Source organism: Populus trichocarpa, chromosome 14 (genome assembly GCF_000002775.5).
Source record: "Populus trichocarpa isolate Nisqually-1 chromosome 14, P.trichocarpa_v4.1, whole genome shotgun sequence".
NCBI lineage: Eukaryota > Viridiplantae > Streptophyta > Magnoliopsida > Malpighiales > Salicaceae > Populus > Populus trichocarpa.
Window position 1 is genome coordinate 6,771,805 of NC_037298.2, and position 16,146 is coordinate 6,787,950.

General features: G+C 35.1%; 3 protein-coding genes across 3 annotated transcripts; 2 read left to right on the forward strand and 1 right to left on the reverse strand.

The window, feature by feature from the left end:
• Positions 1-322: 322 nt before the first annotated feature.
• Positions 323-2,556, reverse strand: LOC7492796 (AAA-ATPase At2g46620). The gene has a single exon (XM_002320850.4). The coding sequence runs from the start codon at positions 2,191-2,193 to the stop codon at positions 727-729; it is 1,467 nt and encodes a 488-aa protein (XP_002320886.1). The 5' UTR covers positions 2,194-2,556; the 3' UTR covers positions 323-726.
• A 7,581-nt stretch (positions 2,557-10,137) lies between these two features.
• LOC7486793 (uncharacterized) lies at positions 10,138-12,166 on the forward strand. Its single transcript, XM_002320179.4, has 4 exons — positions 10,138-10,457; positions 10,554-10,814; positions 11,458-11,617; positions 11,813-12,166. Exons 1-4 carry the CDS (start codon positions 10,233-10,235, stop codon positions 11,989-11,991), a joined length of 825 nt encoding a protein of 274 aa, XP_002320215.2. The 5' UTR covers positions 10,138-10,232; the 3' UTR covers positions 11,992-12,166.
• Positions 12,167-14,575: 2,409 nt separating this feature from the next.
• Positions 14,576-15,919, forward strand: LOC7492797 (vegetative cell wall protein gp1). The gene has a single exon (XM_002320180.4). The coding sequence runs from the start codon at positions 14,576-14,578 to the stop codon at positions 15,917-15,919; it is 1,344 nt and encodes a 447-aa protein (XP_002320216.4).
• Positions 15,920-16,146: the final 227 nt, after the last annotated feature.

Sequence of the window (16,146 nt, forward strand, 5' to 3'; positions counted from 1 at the left end):
TAATTGCAGACATGGCTAAAAGGAGGATCTTTTGCTCAGTGATTCAAGCCAGGAGCGTGTAAATTGATCAGAAATTTCACCTCTTTACCTTCTTCTTTTTCTTTTCTTCAAAGCCCTTTACTCTTTTAATTAGGTAGATGATGATTATGCTGCCCTTGGTTACCTCAACATCTGGCCTACAGAATAGTATATTATATGATAATAACATAGCACCTACTTTTGATTATATGTGTAGTCATGTAATCTGCATAAACTGCAGATTATCAAAGCTAATTACAAACCAAAACACTTCGAAGAAAACTATTAAGAGGAGAGGCAGAGAAGATGAAAAGGTGTTCGGGAGTATATTAATATTTTTTAAAATTAAATTTATATCAACATGATTAAAAAAAACATAAAAAAATAATTTTAATGCGTTACCAAACCACCTCTAACTGCAACTTCAACTCCTTCTATTGCTAATCTAAACGAGGGAATAATTTAAAAAGAAAAAGGGGAAAATAAATGACACAAACAGAATCATATTCTAATTGAATTGGAACAAAAGCATCCAAACACCAGAAATAATAATAAAAAAAAAAAAAACTAACTGCTCTGAGCTATGCCATATTCTTATCAACATCTGGCTTCTGCCCTGTATAAGTTCTTCGTGCCCCCTTGCTGCTTATGAACGTGAAACATTGAGATGTATCAAGGCAATGAAATTGCCGACATCTCCTCGAAACGTCAAGAACCATATGATTGCCCGTCCTTACGGTCTGGTGTCATATCAAACGATTCCGATGTTTTGTTACTTTTGAATCTCAACAAGCCATATAATTTTCTAAAATCCTTCATGGCATGGACACCTTCCTTGGAAAAAACCCCCGAGTGTTCCCCTGAATCCTCAGTTGACTTCCTTGAAGAATTGTCAGTCCACTGTCTTCTAATGTTCAAAGACCCCCTTCCATCACCGTCCGTTTGCAAAGCAGTAATAACCGATTTCAAGGCCCGACTGGGCGAATTCCTGTTCGCAAGCATAAGCTCCCCAATCTCAGCTGGGCTCAAACTTGCCCCAGTTAGAAAAATCTCCTCTACTTGAGGAAACAATTTATGATCCTTAACACCCAAGTAACTGTTCGCCAGAGTTTTGAATGCAGCAAAATCACACAAAGGGAAATGAATATGAACATCAATCCGACCCGGTCTAAGAATAGCCGGGTCAACATGATCTTTACCGTTCATTGTAAAAACCATAATTCTTTCCTCTGCACAGCAAGCATTTAATATCCCATCCATGAAGTTCAAAACACCTGATAAGCTAACACCCGTTGATTTATCCATCAAAAACCGATCAAGGTCTTCAATCAAAATCACTGACTTGCTTGTCGTTTGTAACAATAGCGTTTTCAGATCCGAATCATCCAAAACTCTTGAAAGATCAATACCATACACATCGTAGCCAATAAAATTGGCCATAGCTGCAACAAAGCTGGATTTTCCAGTACCTGATGGACCGTACAATAAGTAGCTTCGCTTCCAGGCACGCCCCAGCCGGTGGTAGTACTGTTTGGTTTTGAGGAATGACTCAAGATCTGATTTCAACTTATTCTTCAGATCAGAATCCATCACAATTGTATCAAACGTTGAAGGATGATTGAATGGAACAGATCTCCACCGTCTGTTTTGCTCATGACTGCCAATATTTATGTAGAGCTTCAAACCTTTCTTCTTCTGCTCGACCTCGTCCGATGTTATGTGGATGTGCTGCAGATAAGGACGCAGAATTCTGCGCTTATCGGCTCTTCTGACCTTCAAAACCAAGGTTCTGCAACAAGTCGTATCGCTTTTGTCGTCGTTAATCCAAGAAACTCTAGCTCCAAGGAAATAATCATCGATTACCTGGTTGGGATCGAGATGAAGGATGATATCGTTGGATTTTTTTCCGGCGAAGAGATTGGTGTAATCAGAGTCTTCCATGGAAGCCAGAGAGCTGAGATAAATTGAGACTTTGTGATAAAGCTGATTTTCTTGCATGCTCTCGTTGAATTCTGGGACTTTGAAGAATTGATAGACATGAAAACAATCTTCTATAGATCTCCACCATTTTTTGGTGATGTAAATTAGCCCAGTTTTGAATAAAAGGACACGAAGCAAAAACAGTAGACTAACAATTATGAACAAAAGTAAGAATGGGGTATAAAGAATTTCCATGGTTTGCTGCAAATTGAAGAAAAGAAAAAAAAAAGAAAAAAAAAAAGAAGAAAGATATAAACTCAAAGATGGAGTCTTGGGATTTTAATGGGAGATTTTTTCCTCTTGCAAGAATTAGAAGTAGCCATGAGTGAGGGAATCTGCAAGTGGAAGGGAGACGGAGAAATATACAGCAAAAAAACCTAGAAAGATTTAATTAAAATAGGAGATGAGAGGAGAGAAGTCTAAAACTAATTGAAGTTAAGAGACGGCTAATTGCCGGCACCCGGAAAGCGTTGCGTTGCGTTTTGATTTCTTTTCCTTTTTGTGAGAGTGGCGATTGCCGAACCCTCTTGTGTTTCGCAGTCGTTTCTGTGAATCTTCTATCTACTTGACAGCTAGGACGTTAAATTAATTATAATTTCATAAATAATATCGTGAGTGAGGTTTTTGTTTTTTTCTATATCTTACGTTTGTTTTCAAGTTTCTAATATTTGTCTTCGAGTTATCTCGTGTTCTACTTGTACTGCTATTTCGGCCGGAGACCGATTTTCATTTCGGGCAATTCCAAGCGATGAAGCAGGAGTGTTTAAGCCTAAATTAGGGAGGAAATCCATCTCAATAATTAGGATTCAATTTCTATTTATTTTTTTTTAGCAATAATTGCGATTAGATGAATAAATTACTAAATTTGTTTTTCCAAACTAAAAATTTACATTAATCCTGGGGTGTAATTCAACTGATTAAGATTTGAGTTTGTTTTATAAAAATTCCTAACTTTAGTCCCACAAATTTCAAGGCCATTGGAGATTTACATGGTCGTTAATTTCAGGACCCGTGGGATTAGTCGAAATACGCGCAAGCTGACCTGGACACCTATATTAATAATAATAAAAAATAACTTACATTAATTTGTGAAATTCATAGAAAACAAAACCATAATACCCATCAAGGAGTTGCCAACTCTTTTCTATATGGTACACTAATAATGCTAAGAAAATCCATCAAATCTTGGATTCCTCGCTCTAGAAGGCTGAATCTTGGTGACAAATGAACAGGGAATTTCTTCACGAGCCAGTTGGCCACGGAAAGCTCATAAAATTATTCCACCGAGAATTTATTATTTTCAGTTTCGTCCTCCTTCTACATTAAGGACTCTGCAAGACTCATTACATCCAAAGGAGAAGGGGGGAAAAATAGTATTCTAGTTAAAAATTCAAATTCCCTCGCTTTATTCTTCCCTTTTATGAACTGGAAAGTTCAAATTACTTGGTTTTGATTACAACTGCACACGTTCTGGGTTGTGAGAAACAGCCCCAAGTCGAAGAAGACAGCGAATATTTTGTGACATGGACATACCCAAAAATTGCTTTTATTTGATCTGAGGACTGAGATATTCTTTATTATCTACGTGATTTCTTATCAAATAAACAGATGAGTCACAAATTCGTTTTTTGCACAAATTCTCTCCAAGTGGAAGGACCGCCAGAATTCGGCCAGCATGCTGAACAGCAACAGTGTTTGACGGGTTTTCATTTCTTTTCCTACTAAAGAACCAACGATCCTTTGACTTTACTGCATTTATCTGAAGTTTTGTTTGTTTTTGTATTTTATAAATGTTTTTAAGAAAAATTAAATATTTTATTTTAAATTATTTTTGTATATATATTTTCGTACTATTTTGATGTGCTAATATTTAAAATAAATTTAAAAAAATAAAAAATATTATTTTAATATATTTTCAAGTAAAAAACACTTTAAAAAATAATTAAATACCAAGCGAGCTATTAGCACCAAAACCCTTGATTATAGGATGCTTTTCTTGTAAAACATAGTTTAGAAATATTCTTGGCAAATTAGCACCGGTAAAAAAAATAGGAAAAAGGTTTGGTAAAAGTAGCTGTGATATTTAAAAAAAAAAAAAAAACATATTGGTCATAGTTCACTAAGTTTTAAAAAATGTGCTAATTTGTTTTAAAAATTCCTTCTGGCATAACTTTCGAACTTGACAAGCGAGTAGATAGCTTAATTAAAAATATAAAATGCTAGCCAAATTGCCCACCATTATGGTTAATTGATTCTACCATTTTATATGATTTCTTTGAATATTTGGCTGCCAATATAACCCCAGGTGGATTTTTTGGGTTGAGATTGAAGATTTGCGATATCTAGAAGCTCAACTTTAATTCTTTTTCACACAAATAAATTATAAATTCACTAGAGAATGAATCCATAATTTTAAAACCACCATTTATAAGAAATCCCACTGTCTAATTCTTTCATGGAGGAGAAATGGAACAGTGTTTTGAAAATGTCAACACAACAGGAGGAGAGAGAGACTTTGCAGAATAAGCAATTATGCCAACACTTTCCACCTTAAAATTCCAAGCTCCTTCTCTCCTACGGCATTTCCACAGAGCAATAAGAAATGCAAATGCTCTCCATCTGTTTGTCAGATGTCAACCTCAATTAAACCCTGCACACGGATTTTCCAAGGGCATGACTTGCTAAGAATCCAAAAGGTGGAGAAAATTGTGGTGTAAAGACGCAACGAGTCTCCTTCATCTCCTCTTTCTGCTGGTTCATTGTTTTTAGGTGCTACTCTACTGATTCGTGACCCACTTCGTTCCATTTATATGTTTTTCCATGGAAGCATGTATAAAAGTTTATAAATGACAAATATGCAGATTATTCTATCAATCAAGTAGGAGTCATTTTCCCCCCTGCAATGCTAGCGCAGAATTGGATATTTATATTCTAGCTGCTATAAATCTACGTCTATTTATTTATTTCGCTGGATAATAATCTAGCATAGATAGAAAAATGAATTCTAAAAAGTAAATTATTTTTTGATATTTGATAGTATCATAAAAAATTAGTTAGAAAACACTTTCTAATGTTTGGTTATGTCATGGAAAATAAACTGAAAAATAATGTATTAATATTTTTTAAAAGTTTATTAAAATAACAAGAAACAAATTTTACATATTAAAAAGTTGAATGAGAATGAAATTGAAAAAAATAATATAATTTCATAAATTATCTCAAATAAAATAAATAGCAATCAAAATAATGGAGATCAAATCTAACAGATAAAAAAATTGAAAATTGATGAGATTAAAATAATAATAATAATAATTTCATGAATTGTTTCAAATAAAATAAGTAACAATAAAAAAAATGAGGATCAAATTTGATATATAAAAAAATTTAATTAAAAAAATAATAAGAGAAAAGCAAATAACAATTATAAAAATGAGGACCAAAGTTAATATAAATATTAAATTAAATCAAATTCTAAGGGGTGAAATAAAAAAAAAATTCAAAACAAAATATATAGCAATCAAAAGTTTAATGATCAAATTTGTTATAATCAGTAAATAATATGATATTTCTAAATTTTTCACAACTTTTAAAAAGTGTTTTCCACTCAAAATAAAAGAAAAACACTTTCCTGAAAACCAAACTAAATTTTTTTTGACTAAAAAGTGTTTCCATTGAGTCGTTGATCAATTTTTCTAATGATAAACAAACACACAAAAATTTAAAATATAATTTTTAAAAAATTATTTTCAGCTAAACAAACAAGATTCTACCAATAACACAACGGAAAAAATCAATTAAAGGCGCTGCACTGTGAGTGGCTGCACTAGCTAATAACATTTTTAATTTAATTAATATTTGAACATGGTTAAAAAATCAAAATATCTTTAATGAATTTGATAAAGATAAAAAATCTAGAGTGTGAAAAGATAATCGCATGATTTTTTTTATTTTAATAGTAAATTTGTTATTTTACTGTATTTAAAAATAAAAAAATTACTATCCCTGTTTACAATGTGATGAATTCTTATTATGGCTCTTTAAGTTATTTCACTTTGTTTTAAAAAACAAAAAAAAATACGTATACCTCCGATTATGACTAATGTGAGTTTTGAAAAGACACGAATACCTCCTAAACAAGACATTCATTTTTTTTATGTTTTTTTCGTGGGTGGAAAGGTCGAAGATTACAATGTTCTACAGTGCTTTTCAATTGGTTACGTCTTTTTGCTAATTCCATGACAGGTAGGTGTAACTGGGCTTCGTACACAAACTATTATTTAATTAATTAATTTGCGATCAACCATAAACCCATCCACGCACACAACGATTCAAGGGATATCAAAACTCAGCACCATCACGGGCTAGTGGTACAAAATCAGGCAATATTTATTTGAAGCCGCGTCACCTTTATTTATTTATTTTTATTAATATAAATACTCGGATTAATTTATACACATTTTAATTAATTTTATAGTCCTTAAATTTAATAGCTATATAAAGTTATAATAACTTTGAAAAAACTCTAACTTATAATTATTAAAAAATAAATTTAAAATTTAACTAATTAAATTATTCTAAAAAATTAAATATTTTTTTTTAAGTTGCTTGGTGCTGGTAGTACGAAGTTTCGAAACCACTCGTGGATTTGGTGGTTTAGCCTTTTCAACTAGATTATCCTTGTATTCTTTATCGTCTGCTGTCAAGTGTTCCGATGACATGTCGTTGCACTGACGTAACCTCATAAAGGCAGTACACCTGCCTCACATATCATATGCAATATGCATGATGGGCAGGTGATTTCTGAAGGAAACAATTTATTGCCAATTAGTGAGATGGCATTAATAATTACTTAAATGTAATCATGCCATTTTTAAAACGCACAGAAATGTAGCCACGTGGTTCATGAGTCCACACACACACACACACACACACACACACACACACACACACACAAAACAGCTGGCTGATTCAATAATCCATGTTTGGAAGCATTTCAATTTAAGATACGCCTTAACACGTGTCCTTAAAATACTTGTTAAAATTCATTTTTCAAATCAATTTTTCCCCTTTTTTTAGTCATACTATAACATAAACTAAAAAATAAAAACTAAAAGTCAGCCACGGTTCCTACCCGTTTTTTTTATATATATTTTATAATTGCATCTTTTGTTTTCGGTTTAATTATTTAAAATTAGGCTTTAAATTAAAACATGAAAAAAATACATGGTTTATTCTAAATTTATGAAATTTTTTATTTTAGTTTAAAAGTTCATTTTCTTTATTTTTCAATCTCTAAATTAAAAAGGGTTGAAAGAAAGTTATTGAAAAACAACAAAAAATAGAGAAAATAGTTGGTTTTCATAATATCAACAACAAAAATAATCAAACTTGATGTTAACAGGTTTTATTCGTCGAGGAGAGTTCGATGATAATGGGTTTCCCAGTAAACATGTCTAAACATCCGTTTTTGATTTTTTAGATTTAGTTGATTTTGGGTTTCTTAGGTGATTTTGAAGTATTTTAAAGTTAGCTGGTGACTTATGAAATTTTTATGATGCTTATTAAATATTTTTTTTTGATGAAAATGAGTTGAAAAATGGATTTTCAACCCAAAAAAACCTACATTGTGATTTTTTGACCACCATATTAGTGGTTAAATTCCAAGTTAGACATGTGAGGCGACGTATTGTCTACCTTGGCAAGCAACACGTCGCATGTTTGTTTTTCTAAAAAAACCTAAAAGACGAACGACATTTCATTCTCCTCATGAAAAAAATGATCAAGGAACGCGAGCTTGGCACTAGCCCTCATAAGCCACCAATACCTAGCATGCAAGGGACTTGAAAAAGAGTTAAAAGTTTCACTTGTTATACAAGGTTTGATGATAATATCAAAAGATTCTTTATAATTTGAATATTTTTTTCATGTTTAAAATCTTTTTAATCTAACTCGCGGCATGGTAGTGCGAGAAGTGACCTAGTAATTTACTATAAACACTTATAAATATTACCATATAAAATAACATTTGATTTCTATAAACCATACCGTTCATTTCCATTCAAATATTTGATTTTTATTCTTTTTATTACGATTCAATAACAAGTGAAATACAGTAAAAACATTTAAACAACACATAATAGATATTCCGAGGACACTCATGAGCTTTTACCGAAACCTTATTGTAAAGGAGACCAATCCTTTCATTCTTCGCAAAACCCGAGAGGACACCTAATATTTAAAAAGAAGCTCACTGCCCATGCCCTGGACCGGTTGTTTTACTTAATTGCTGGCATCTCATGAACGTTCTTGCTTTTGGTGGAAAAGGTGGATGGTGGTCCAGCACGACTGAGTCCGGCACAAGGCCCACTCTCCTTTCCCATTTTCTTATGCCTACTGTACACGAAGCTGCATCAATCAAGGACAAGATGTTAGGTAATTCGATGTTAGGTAATTCTGTAGAGGTAAATCATTTTAAATTCTAGTCAGGAGGAGGAGAAAGTAGAGCTTAAAAAGTCCTCACCGGACTCTTGTATCAGATATATCATTTATCACGGTAGTATTTATTTTTTAAAATATTTTTTATTTAGTTATATATTACAGTAATATATATTTTTTATTCTTTTAAAATTTATTTCGACATCTATATATATTTAATTTTTAAAAAAATATAAAAAAATAACCCATCGTGTCATTAGAAATTATGATGTCATCGGTGCCTTGCGTAATCAAAAGACTGATTTCTTTCCGTGCAAGTTTTGTCAACAAGAGTAATTCTTACCAAATTCAGTCTTTAGACTATCAATATTTTTTTTCTTGACTCGAAGAGGATTTGTGCCCATACAAGACTACAGGCCCGGTAATCTTAGGATTTAAAATGGAGTCAAAGAAAATAAATAAAATTTACAGTAAATATAAATAATAAACAATGCATAGTTATGGGTTCTATGCTTTATTTGAATAAAAATTAATGAGAAGAAATCTTTTAGCACAAACCCCGAATTCCCTCCCCCACCACCAGTTTTTTACCTCACCCCTCTTAGCTTAACGCTTATCTCTCCCTACTTAAAAAACCCATCAAATAAGATTAAAGAAACGTCGTTGTTAATATTTAGTTCTGTTTGATTTTATATTTTAAAAATATTTTTGAAAAGAATTATTTATTATTATTAATTTTTTACTTTAAATAAATATTTTTTTTAATATTTTCAGATTATTTTGATATATTAATGTAAAAAATAATTTTTAAAAAATAAAAAATATTATTTTAATGTATTTCCGAGTTAAAAGTACTTTAAAAACACTTGCTACCCCACTTCTAAACTCTCTCTTAATCCTTTTAATCTAGAACCGAACACAACCTAGACTTAAGCCAAAGGCTAAGATCAAAGGGGAAATCATTGCAATTTTTTTTGCTTCTATTTAATCAGAAAACCTTTCTCGATTTAATAAGAAATATTTGAAATTATTCGTGAAAGGTGGAGAGATAAAGTTTACCACCTGGTTGAAATGATCCCGTGGCTATATAGAAAAAATTAAAAACGACGGAGAGAACCAAGGACTAGGTTTAGGTGTCTGTCTAAGTTCAGATTGAACTAGAAGTAGAAGAGCTGTAATATAGATTTTAAGAATACTTGATCTTCACAGCCTTACCAAAATTAGGTTTTCAAAGCACATCAATGGAGATATCAAAAGACAGCAAATTACATAAGCCTACAGGCTACAAGAGAATAATCTAAGATTGTCCCTCCATAACAAGTTTAGAAAGCAGAAGCGTTTCATTCTGGATCCGGCTGAACTACAAGGCAAGCCCAAAACCTTGGAATATCCTCAGACGTCATAAATCACTTGAAGAACACAGCAACGATTTCCAACTCTTATTTCACAGAACTTGTAAATGGACCCTAGCAACGTTCTGAACCCACCCCATGAGAGAGCGTATCTTTTTTATGATCTAAAATGTTGATAAATCTTGTATGTTGTCTATCACAGCCCAAGCCTCATTTTACAAGATGACAACACTGTTTTCAAAAGTAGACTGTAACTTACAAACTGAACAGATGGATCAGCAATCATGTAGTCGTTACAGAGACGGGCCCATTTTCTTACAAACCAAAACAAATGCTTGAAAAAGTCTTGCAAATCTCAGTTCCTTATCTTCTGTTGTAGACTTGTAGCCAGTTTATCCTCTCTTCCTCTATCTTCCTGTGCCAGGCAACAGACCGACAGAGGACAGCATGGCCACCACACTCGGCCTTCTAAATTTCCCAATTCTTGCTCAGAAGAATAATACTCCATTTATCCACTCAAAAATGCCTCTTCTTTCAAACTCATCAAAGTTAGATGTCTGCAAAAAGGACTCGCATAGCCCTCGTAAGCTTTTCACCGAAACCATCCAGCATCTAAGTTCAGCTTCTCTTTCACCTGCATCGCTCGCATTACCTTTTTTATTAGACACAAAGGCAAGCCATCGTCAAGCAGTTTTAGAAATCCTCTTTTGCTCTAATTTATCATTTTCTGGACTGAATTGCTGACCCTTTTTTTTTTTTGGACTGCAGGATGCGCTTGCTGTTGGTGGGGAGTTTGGGATATTGGAGGGAAGGTCATTTGCACTTATCCACCCCATTGTGATGGGTGGTTTATTATTCTACACTTTGTGGGCTGGATATTTGGGGTGGCAATGGAGGCGTGTTAGGACCACACAGAATGAGATCAGTGAACTTAAAAGGCAAGTGAAACCTACCCCAGTTACTCCTGAAGGCACACCTGTGGAAGCTGCACCATCTCCTGTTGAACTCAAAATTCAGCAACTCAGTGAGGTAAGGCTACAGGCTTAAAAAAAAAGAACAGTTTTAATTGTAGTGATTCAGAATTCCTTCTGTGAGTTACCATTTGAGGGAGTCATTTGAGAAGGAAAAATGCTAGGATTGCAATTTGCAAAGCATATGACAATTTTTTTTTTTATGTGAATGCCATTGATACCTAATGATATGTTTGGCATATCATAAAGTAATACGATTTAGATATGTTAATAGAACGAATCATGATTAATGCAATGTCATCGAAGAAGGAATTGGTGTACATTTCTTCTTCCAATATTACCAAATTTAGTTTAATATAACTAAGAGATGAAATTATTTTTCTCTCTTTGTTGTTTGCATATTCACATCCTATCATATAATAACAAAGATCACTTCTAAAATTGTTTGGAGTACCATGGTCTCTTGGCTGGGGTGAAAATGTTCCATTGTGATTCTTTTCAAATTCTTTGTAGATTTCTTAATTACACATAAATTGTTGTTAATGCTACATTGCTTGAAAGTTTTTTTGAGGAATTGCATTGCTTGAATGTTGAAATGGTGTGACTTCTGGGAGGCATTTATTTTCCTAACCAATTGCATTTCTGAAGGAGTCGAGGAGAGAATATGTTTATCTAAGGCATCGATATTTCTAATAATACAGGAGAGGAAGGAGTTGATTAAAGGGTCTTACAGGGACAGGCACTTCAACGCGGGATCAATATTGCTAGGATTTGGAGTATTTGAAGCAATTGGCGGAGGAGTCAACACATGGTTGAGGACAGGAAAGCTATTCCCTGGACCTCATTTGTTTGCAGGAGCAGGTATAGCACCAGTGTTTATGTTTATCAAAATCCAAAATTATAACCCGAAAGGGGAAACAAGGGTTCTTGTAGGTTGACTCGCGTGTTATAGGATAAGGTTTTCTAAACTGCTGTTCAATTTAGTCATGCTGCTGGTTTTCACTTCTGAGAAACTGCCTTGATCAGCTGATCTTACTGTTTTTAATTGTGTCACAGGCATTACGGTGTTATGGGCAGCAGCAGCCGCCCTAGTCCCTGCAATGCAGAAAGGGAATGAAACGGCAAGGAGCCTTCACATAGCATTGAATGCAATTAACGTTGTGCTCTTCTTGTGGCAAATCCCCACTGGAATTGACATAGTTTTTAAAGTGTTTGAATTCACTAAATGGCCTTGAATCATAGAGACCTCGAGTGTGAGCTTTATTACAATCCAGGCAGGTATATTGTCTCTATATCAGGTCACTTGTATAACCTGCACTCGAAAAATTTTCCATCCACTTCCACTGTGATTGTCTGTATCCTTGTCATTAGTATATATGATCAAGCAGAAAGAAATACATTACCATGCAATTGATGCTCCTCGATCCGTAAGAAATAGCATTTGGACAATGTTGTAGATTCAACAGACATCCTACCATAACTCTTCTCATGGTATCAACTAATGTTCGGCAGAAGAATGTCAGAAGTACTTGCTCAGTTCATATGCAACTGCTTTCTTCTTTTTTCTCAGGCTATGCCCTACCATTTTTTTAAAATCAAAATTACAGGAAGAGAATTTGCATTTTATTGAAATGTAGCAGTACTGCATGACAGTGAAGAATCTCTCTCTGTTGAAGGAGTTGAGAATTAGACCAAGGCAAATTTCTTTCAAGATCATTAGATTACAAGAAAATTGGTTTAGCTCATCAGCACCCATTAGTATCTGCATTTGTCCTTCCCTAATGTGTTCGATCTGCAAATCCAACAAATGTGATGACCTTCATGTGCCCTGTAAATTGTATCTGAAAAGTTCAAATGCATTTCAAGATTTCATACATATACAACTAAGATTTATTTCCCCTGGTGCCAATTAATTTACATAAAGGGCGCTAGCAGTTCATAGACACATAAAGAATCTATCAGAATGAAGGTATATGGTGCGAAAGAAAATAAACTGATAAATGCAATGAAATGTCCCTGCCCACTGAAATGATAGATTAAGAGAGCTTGTTAATTTTTGTGTTTTAAAAGTGTATTTTTTTAAATTATTTTAATTTTATTGTTTTAAATTAAGTTTTTTTTGTGTTTTTAAATCGTTTTAATATGTTGATTTTAAAAATAAATTTTTTAAAATAAAAAAAATATTATTTTAATACATTTCAAGCAAAAAATATTTTAAAAAACAAGTATTATCACACTTCTTCAAAAACCCTCTTAATCCACCAAGAAGCTTGATTTACTGGGTCTGGATACCAAAATCTGTAGCTGCCATATTATATCACATCGCACCCATAGTCAATGTAATGAATTTAAAATATTTTTGCTGTATAATTAGATTAAACGAACCCGAATATAACATTGATTGATACTGCCAGATGAAGAGTTTTTGCCTAATATTCTATTCTAGAATCTCTCTTCTGACATATTTCATTGGTGTTCTCTCAACCACAATTTTCTTGATCTCATTTGAAGCTACTAAAATAATATTTGAAGGGGACTTGTAAAAGAAGATTCTACAACCTTTGTGACTCCTAAGTAGTAACGAAGAGATAGGGTAGACATTCCCTGGACACCTCTGACGTTCTTTTCCTTTCTTTTACAACAATGGAGAACTTTGGTGTATCTCCAGTCACCGTCAACTTTTGCTATCTCTCTCTATCCTCTCTCAGCTATTTTAACACCCTTAATTATTTTGATGGAAGGGAAATCTTGAAGCGTCGTGAGGTAAACGAAGTTCGAAATGGAAAACAAAGACGGAAAGAATCGCAATGGCTAAATCTAGCAAGCAAAGTGGAAGATGAATACATAGACAGCTACGGTACTAAAATCCTCTAGGGGATTTCAAGAATATTATTACAGTATGCTTTGTGGTTACTAACTACAAAACATATTGACAAATTCTGATTCGCCTTGTAACAATGGGAAACAGGGAGAGTAGAGTGAAGCCGCAATAAGCACAGCGTGAATATGCTCATTAGTCAATATGAGTTTGGTGGACAGCCGTTACCATGTTTGGAAAGGAACGGCTGCTATGATCCCAGCAAGAGAAGTGCAAGAAAATGCAGAACAATGCACCAAAAAAGTCGATGATGATGATGATGTTAATTAAAAGTTTGCCGAGGTGGAACTTAATTTGTAGCCAGGCTTCGAAGGAGGGGCTGGGAGTTGAATCTCCTATAGCGGTCACTAAAAATTCAAACAATTTAAAATGGCATATGCTATTCTTTTCGATTGGTGAACTCAAAAGCTTGCACCAAAGTGAAAGGAACATTTTAGAAAATGATGGCAGGATCCTGCTCAGTTTTTCTTCAGAATGTTAATACTAACACATGAGGTGGATTTCTATCAGTTTTGGAAAACAAGCGTCTACCTTCTGACTCGTTTTTCAATTACTTAATTCAATCCAATGATCCCCCATGAAACCAGAGAAGTCATTCCATCATGGCTGAAAAGCCAAGTTTCTATATGACTAGTTGATACCAATCTTAGATTGTGGGCGAGCCAATGTCAGCTGTATGTGCTTTCTGAATCTGATGCCTTTCCCTCATTCCTTTCATCTCTCTGTATGCAATAGAGTGGATTCCGCATGGCCTCCCCCACCCCCCCCCCCCCCCTTTTTTTTTTTCTGTTTCTATGTCAAGCTAGCTTAAGGTCCATCGATTATAAAATTATAACACTATAAATAACAACTCGCATGCATTAATCATCTATATTCTATACTTGTATTCATTCCTGCGTTTCTTATCTGTCAAGTTCTAAAATCCAAAAACTCTCCTCGACATGTCAAACCAACCTGCCCCGCCTCGCCCATGGTTCCGTTTGCCATCAATAGCTCGGCCAGCTGCCCCTGCTCCAACCCCAACTCCAGAGTCGCCTCCTCCGCAACCCCGTCCAGCTCTTGCTCGACCTTCATTTAGGCTAACTGCTCTGCCTCAGCCTGTGCCAACACAGCCTCAAGAACCCACTCCCGCACCACCTCCTTCTGCTGCGACAGTGCCACCTGCCGCTGGTATTGCTTCAGTTCCAACATCTCCAGCTGTAAAAGCTGCAGGTGGTGTTGCATCATTACCAACATCCCCAGCTCCAAGGGCACCTGCTCCTTCATCTTCAGTGCCAACTTCTCCTGTCCCAACTTCCACAGTGTTTCCACCCACTACTTTTTCACTTCCACCTTCTCCAACCCTCAAACCATCACGTACTTCGTCTTCAGTTCCTACCTCTCCAGCTTCTACACCATCTCCATCTGCTTCCGTCTCAACTTCTCCTTCCACTAGGCCAGTGTCAACCACATCCTCTGCGCCAAGCTCTCCTGCCCCTAAGCCAGCGACAGTCACATCCTCGGTGCCAAATTCTCCAGCCACTAAAGCTGTAACCACCAGTGCAGCTCGTGTGCCTGGCCCTACACCATCTCTAAGAATCATCAAGCCTACAGTTCAAACCCCACCCCAGTCACCTAAGCCTAAGCCCACTGCTCCACCACCTTCTCCTCTAACACGTCCACCTTCCCGAGTAAAATCTGACGCTGATCTCGAACCCAAGATTCCATTAGTAGCAGAGCAAAAAACTGTGTTGGTTCAGAAGATTATTGACAAGCCTAAGGAGGCAGGTGATTCGCTGAGGGCCTTTGCAGACAGTCTCAGCTCTGGCATTGCGCGTCTTGCAAAGCCAGAAACTGCCAAAGATCAAACAAAGGAGAAAGGTAGCGGCAAGAAGATTTCTTCAGATTCTGAGGATGTTGGCATGAGGGTAATTACAATTGCTGGTGAAAACAAAGGTGCTTTCATGGAAGTAATCCGTTCTCCGAAGAAACATTTTTTTGAAGGCAATTCTCATACTCTCAACAAGAAGGGTAATCCTAGAAGTGAAGGCAGTGATTGGGGAAGCCAGAGCAGCAGTGGTGAAGAAGGCAACAGCAAGAAGGACAAGAACCACAAAGGAAGATCAATGGGGCCATCTCCTATGAGTGCATTTATGAACAGTAATGTGCAAGGTGTTAACAACTCAATCGTTTACAATTCTTCATGCAGTCATCATGATCCTGGGGTGCATGTTGCTCTCTCCAGAAAACCTTCTGGTTCTGCTGGATTCCATGTCAAGGACCGTGGCAATGGCTACCAAAGTTGAAAGGGATAAAGAAAGAAACAAAAAAGTTGTGATTTTATGTCTTCATACGATATTATACTGTGAAAATAAATACAAGTAACCGAGTGATGAGAAGAAAAGGGCATGGATTCTATTCTTCATTGTTGCGTACCACTTTTTGTGGATTGCAGAAGAAGTTTAGTCCATTGCCCTGCCTTTGGTAGAGGCCAACCTGAAATATATATATATGTAAGTGGGTATCTAATAAG

Coding starts and splice junctions, on each gene's coding strand:
- LOC7492796 (XM_002320850.4), bottom strand. CDS start 2,193: ATGGAAATTCTTTATACCCCATTCTTACTTTTGTTCATAATTGTTAGT.
- LOC7486793 (XM_002320179.4), top strand. CDS start 10,233: ATGGCCACCACACTCGGCCTTCTAAATTTCCCAATTCTTGCTCAGAAG. Junction 10,458..10,553: donor CTTTTTTATTAGACACAAAG/GCAAGCCATCGT, acceptor TTTGGACTGCAG/GATGCGCTTGCTGTTGGTGG. Junction 10,815..11,457: donor AAATTCAGCAACTCAGTGAG/GTAAGGCTACAG, acceptor CTAATAATACAG/GAGAGGAAGGAGTTGATTAA.
- LOC7492797 (XM_002320180.4), top strand. CDS start 14,576: ATGTCAAACCAACCTGCCCCGCCTCGCCCATGGTTCCGTTTGCCATCA.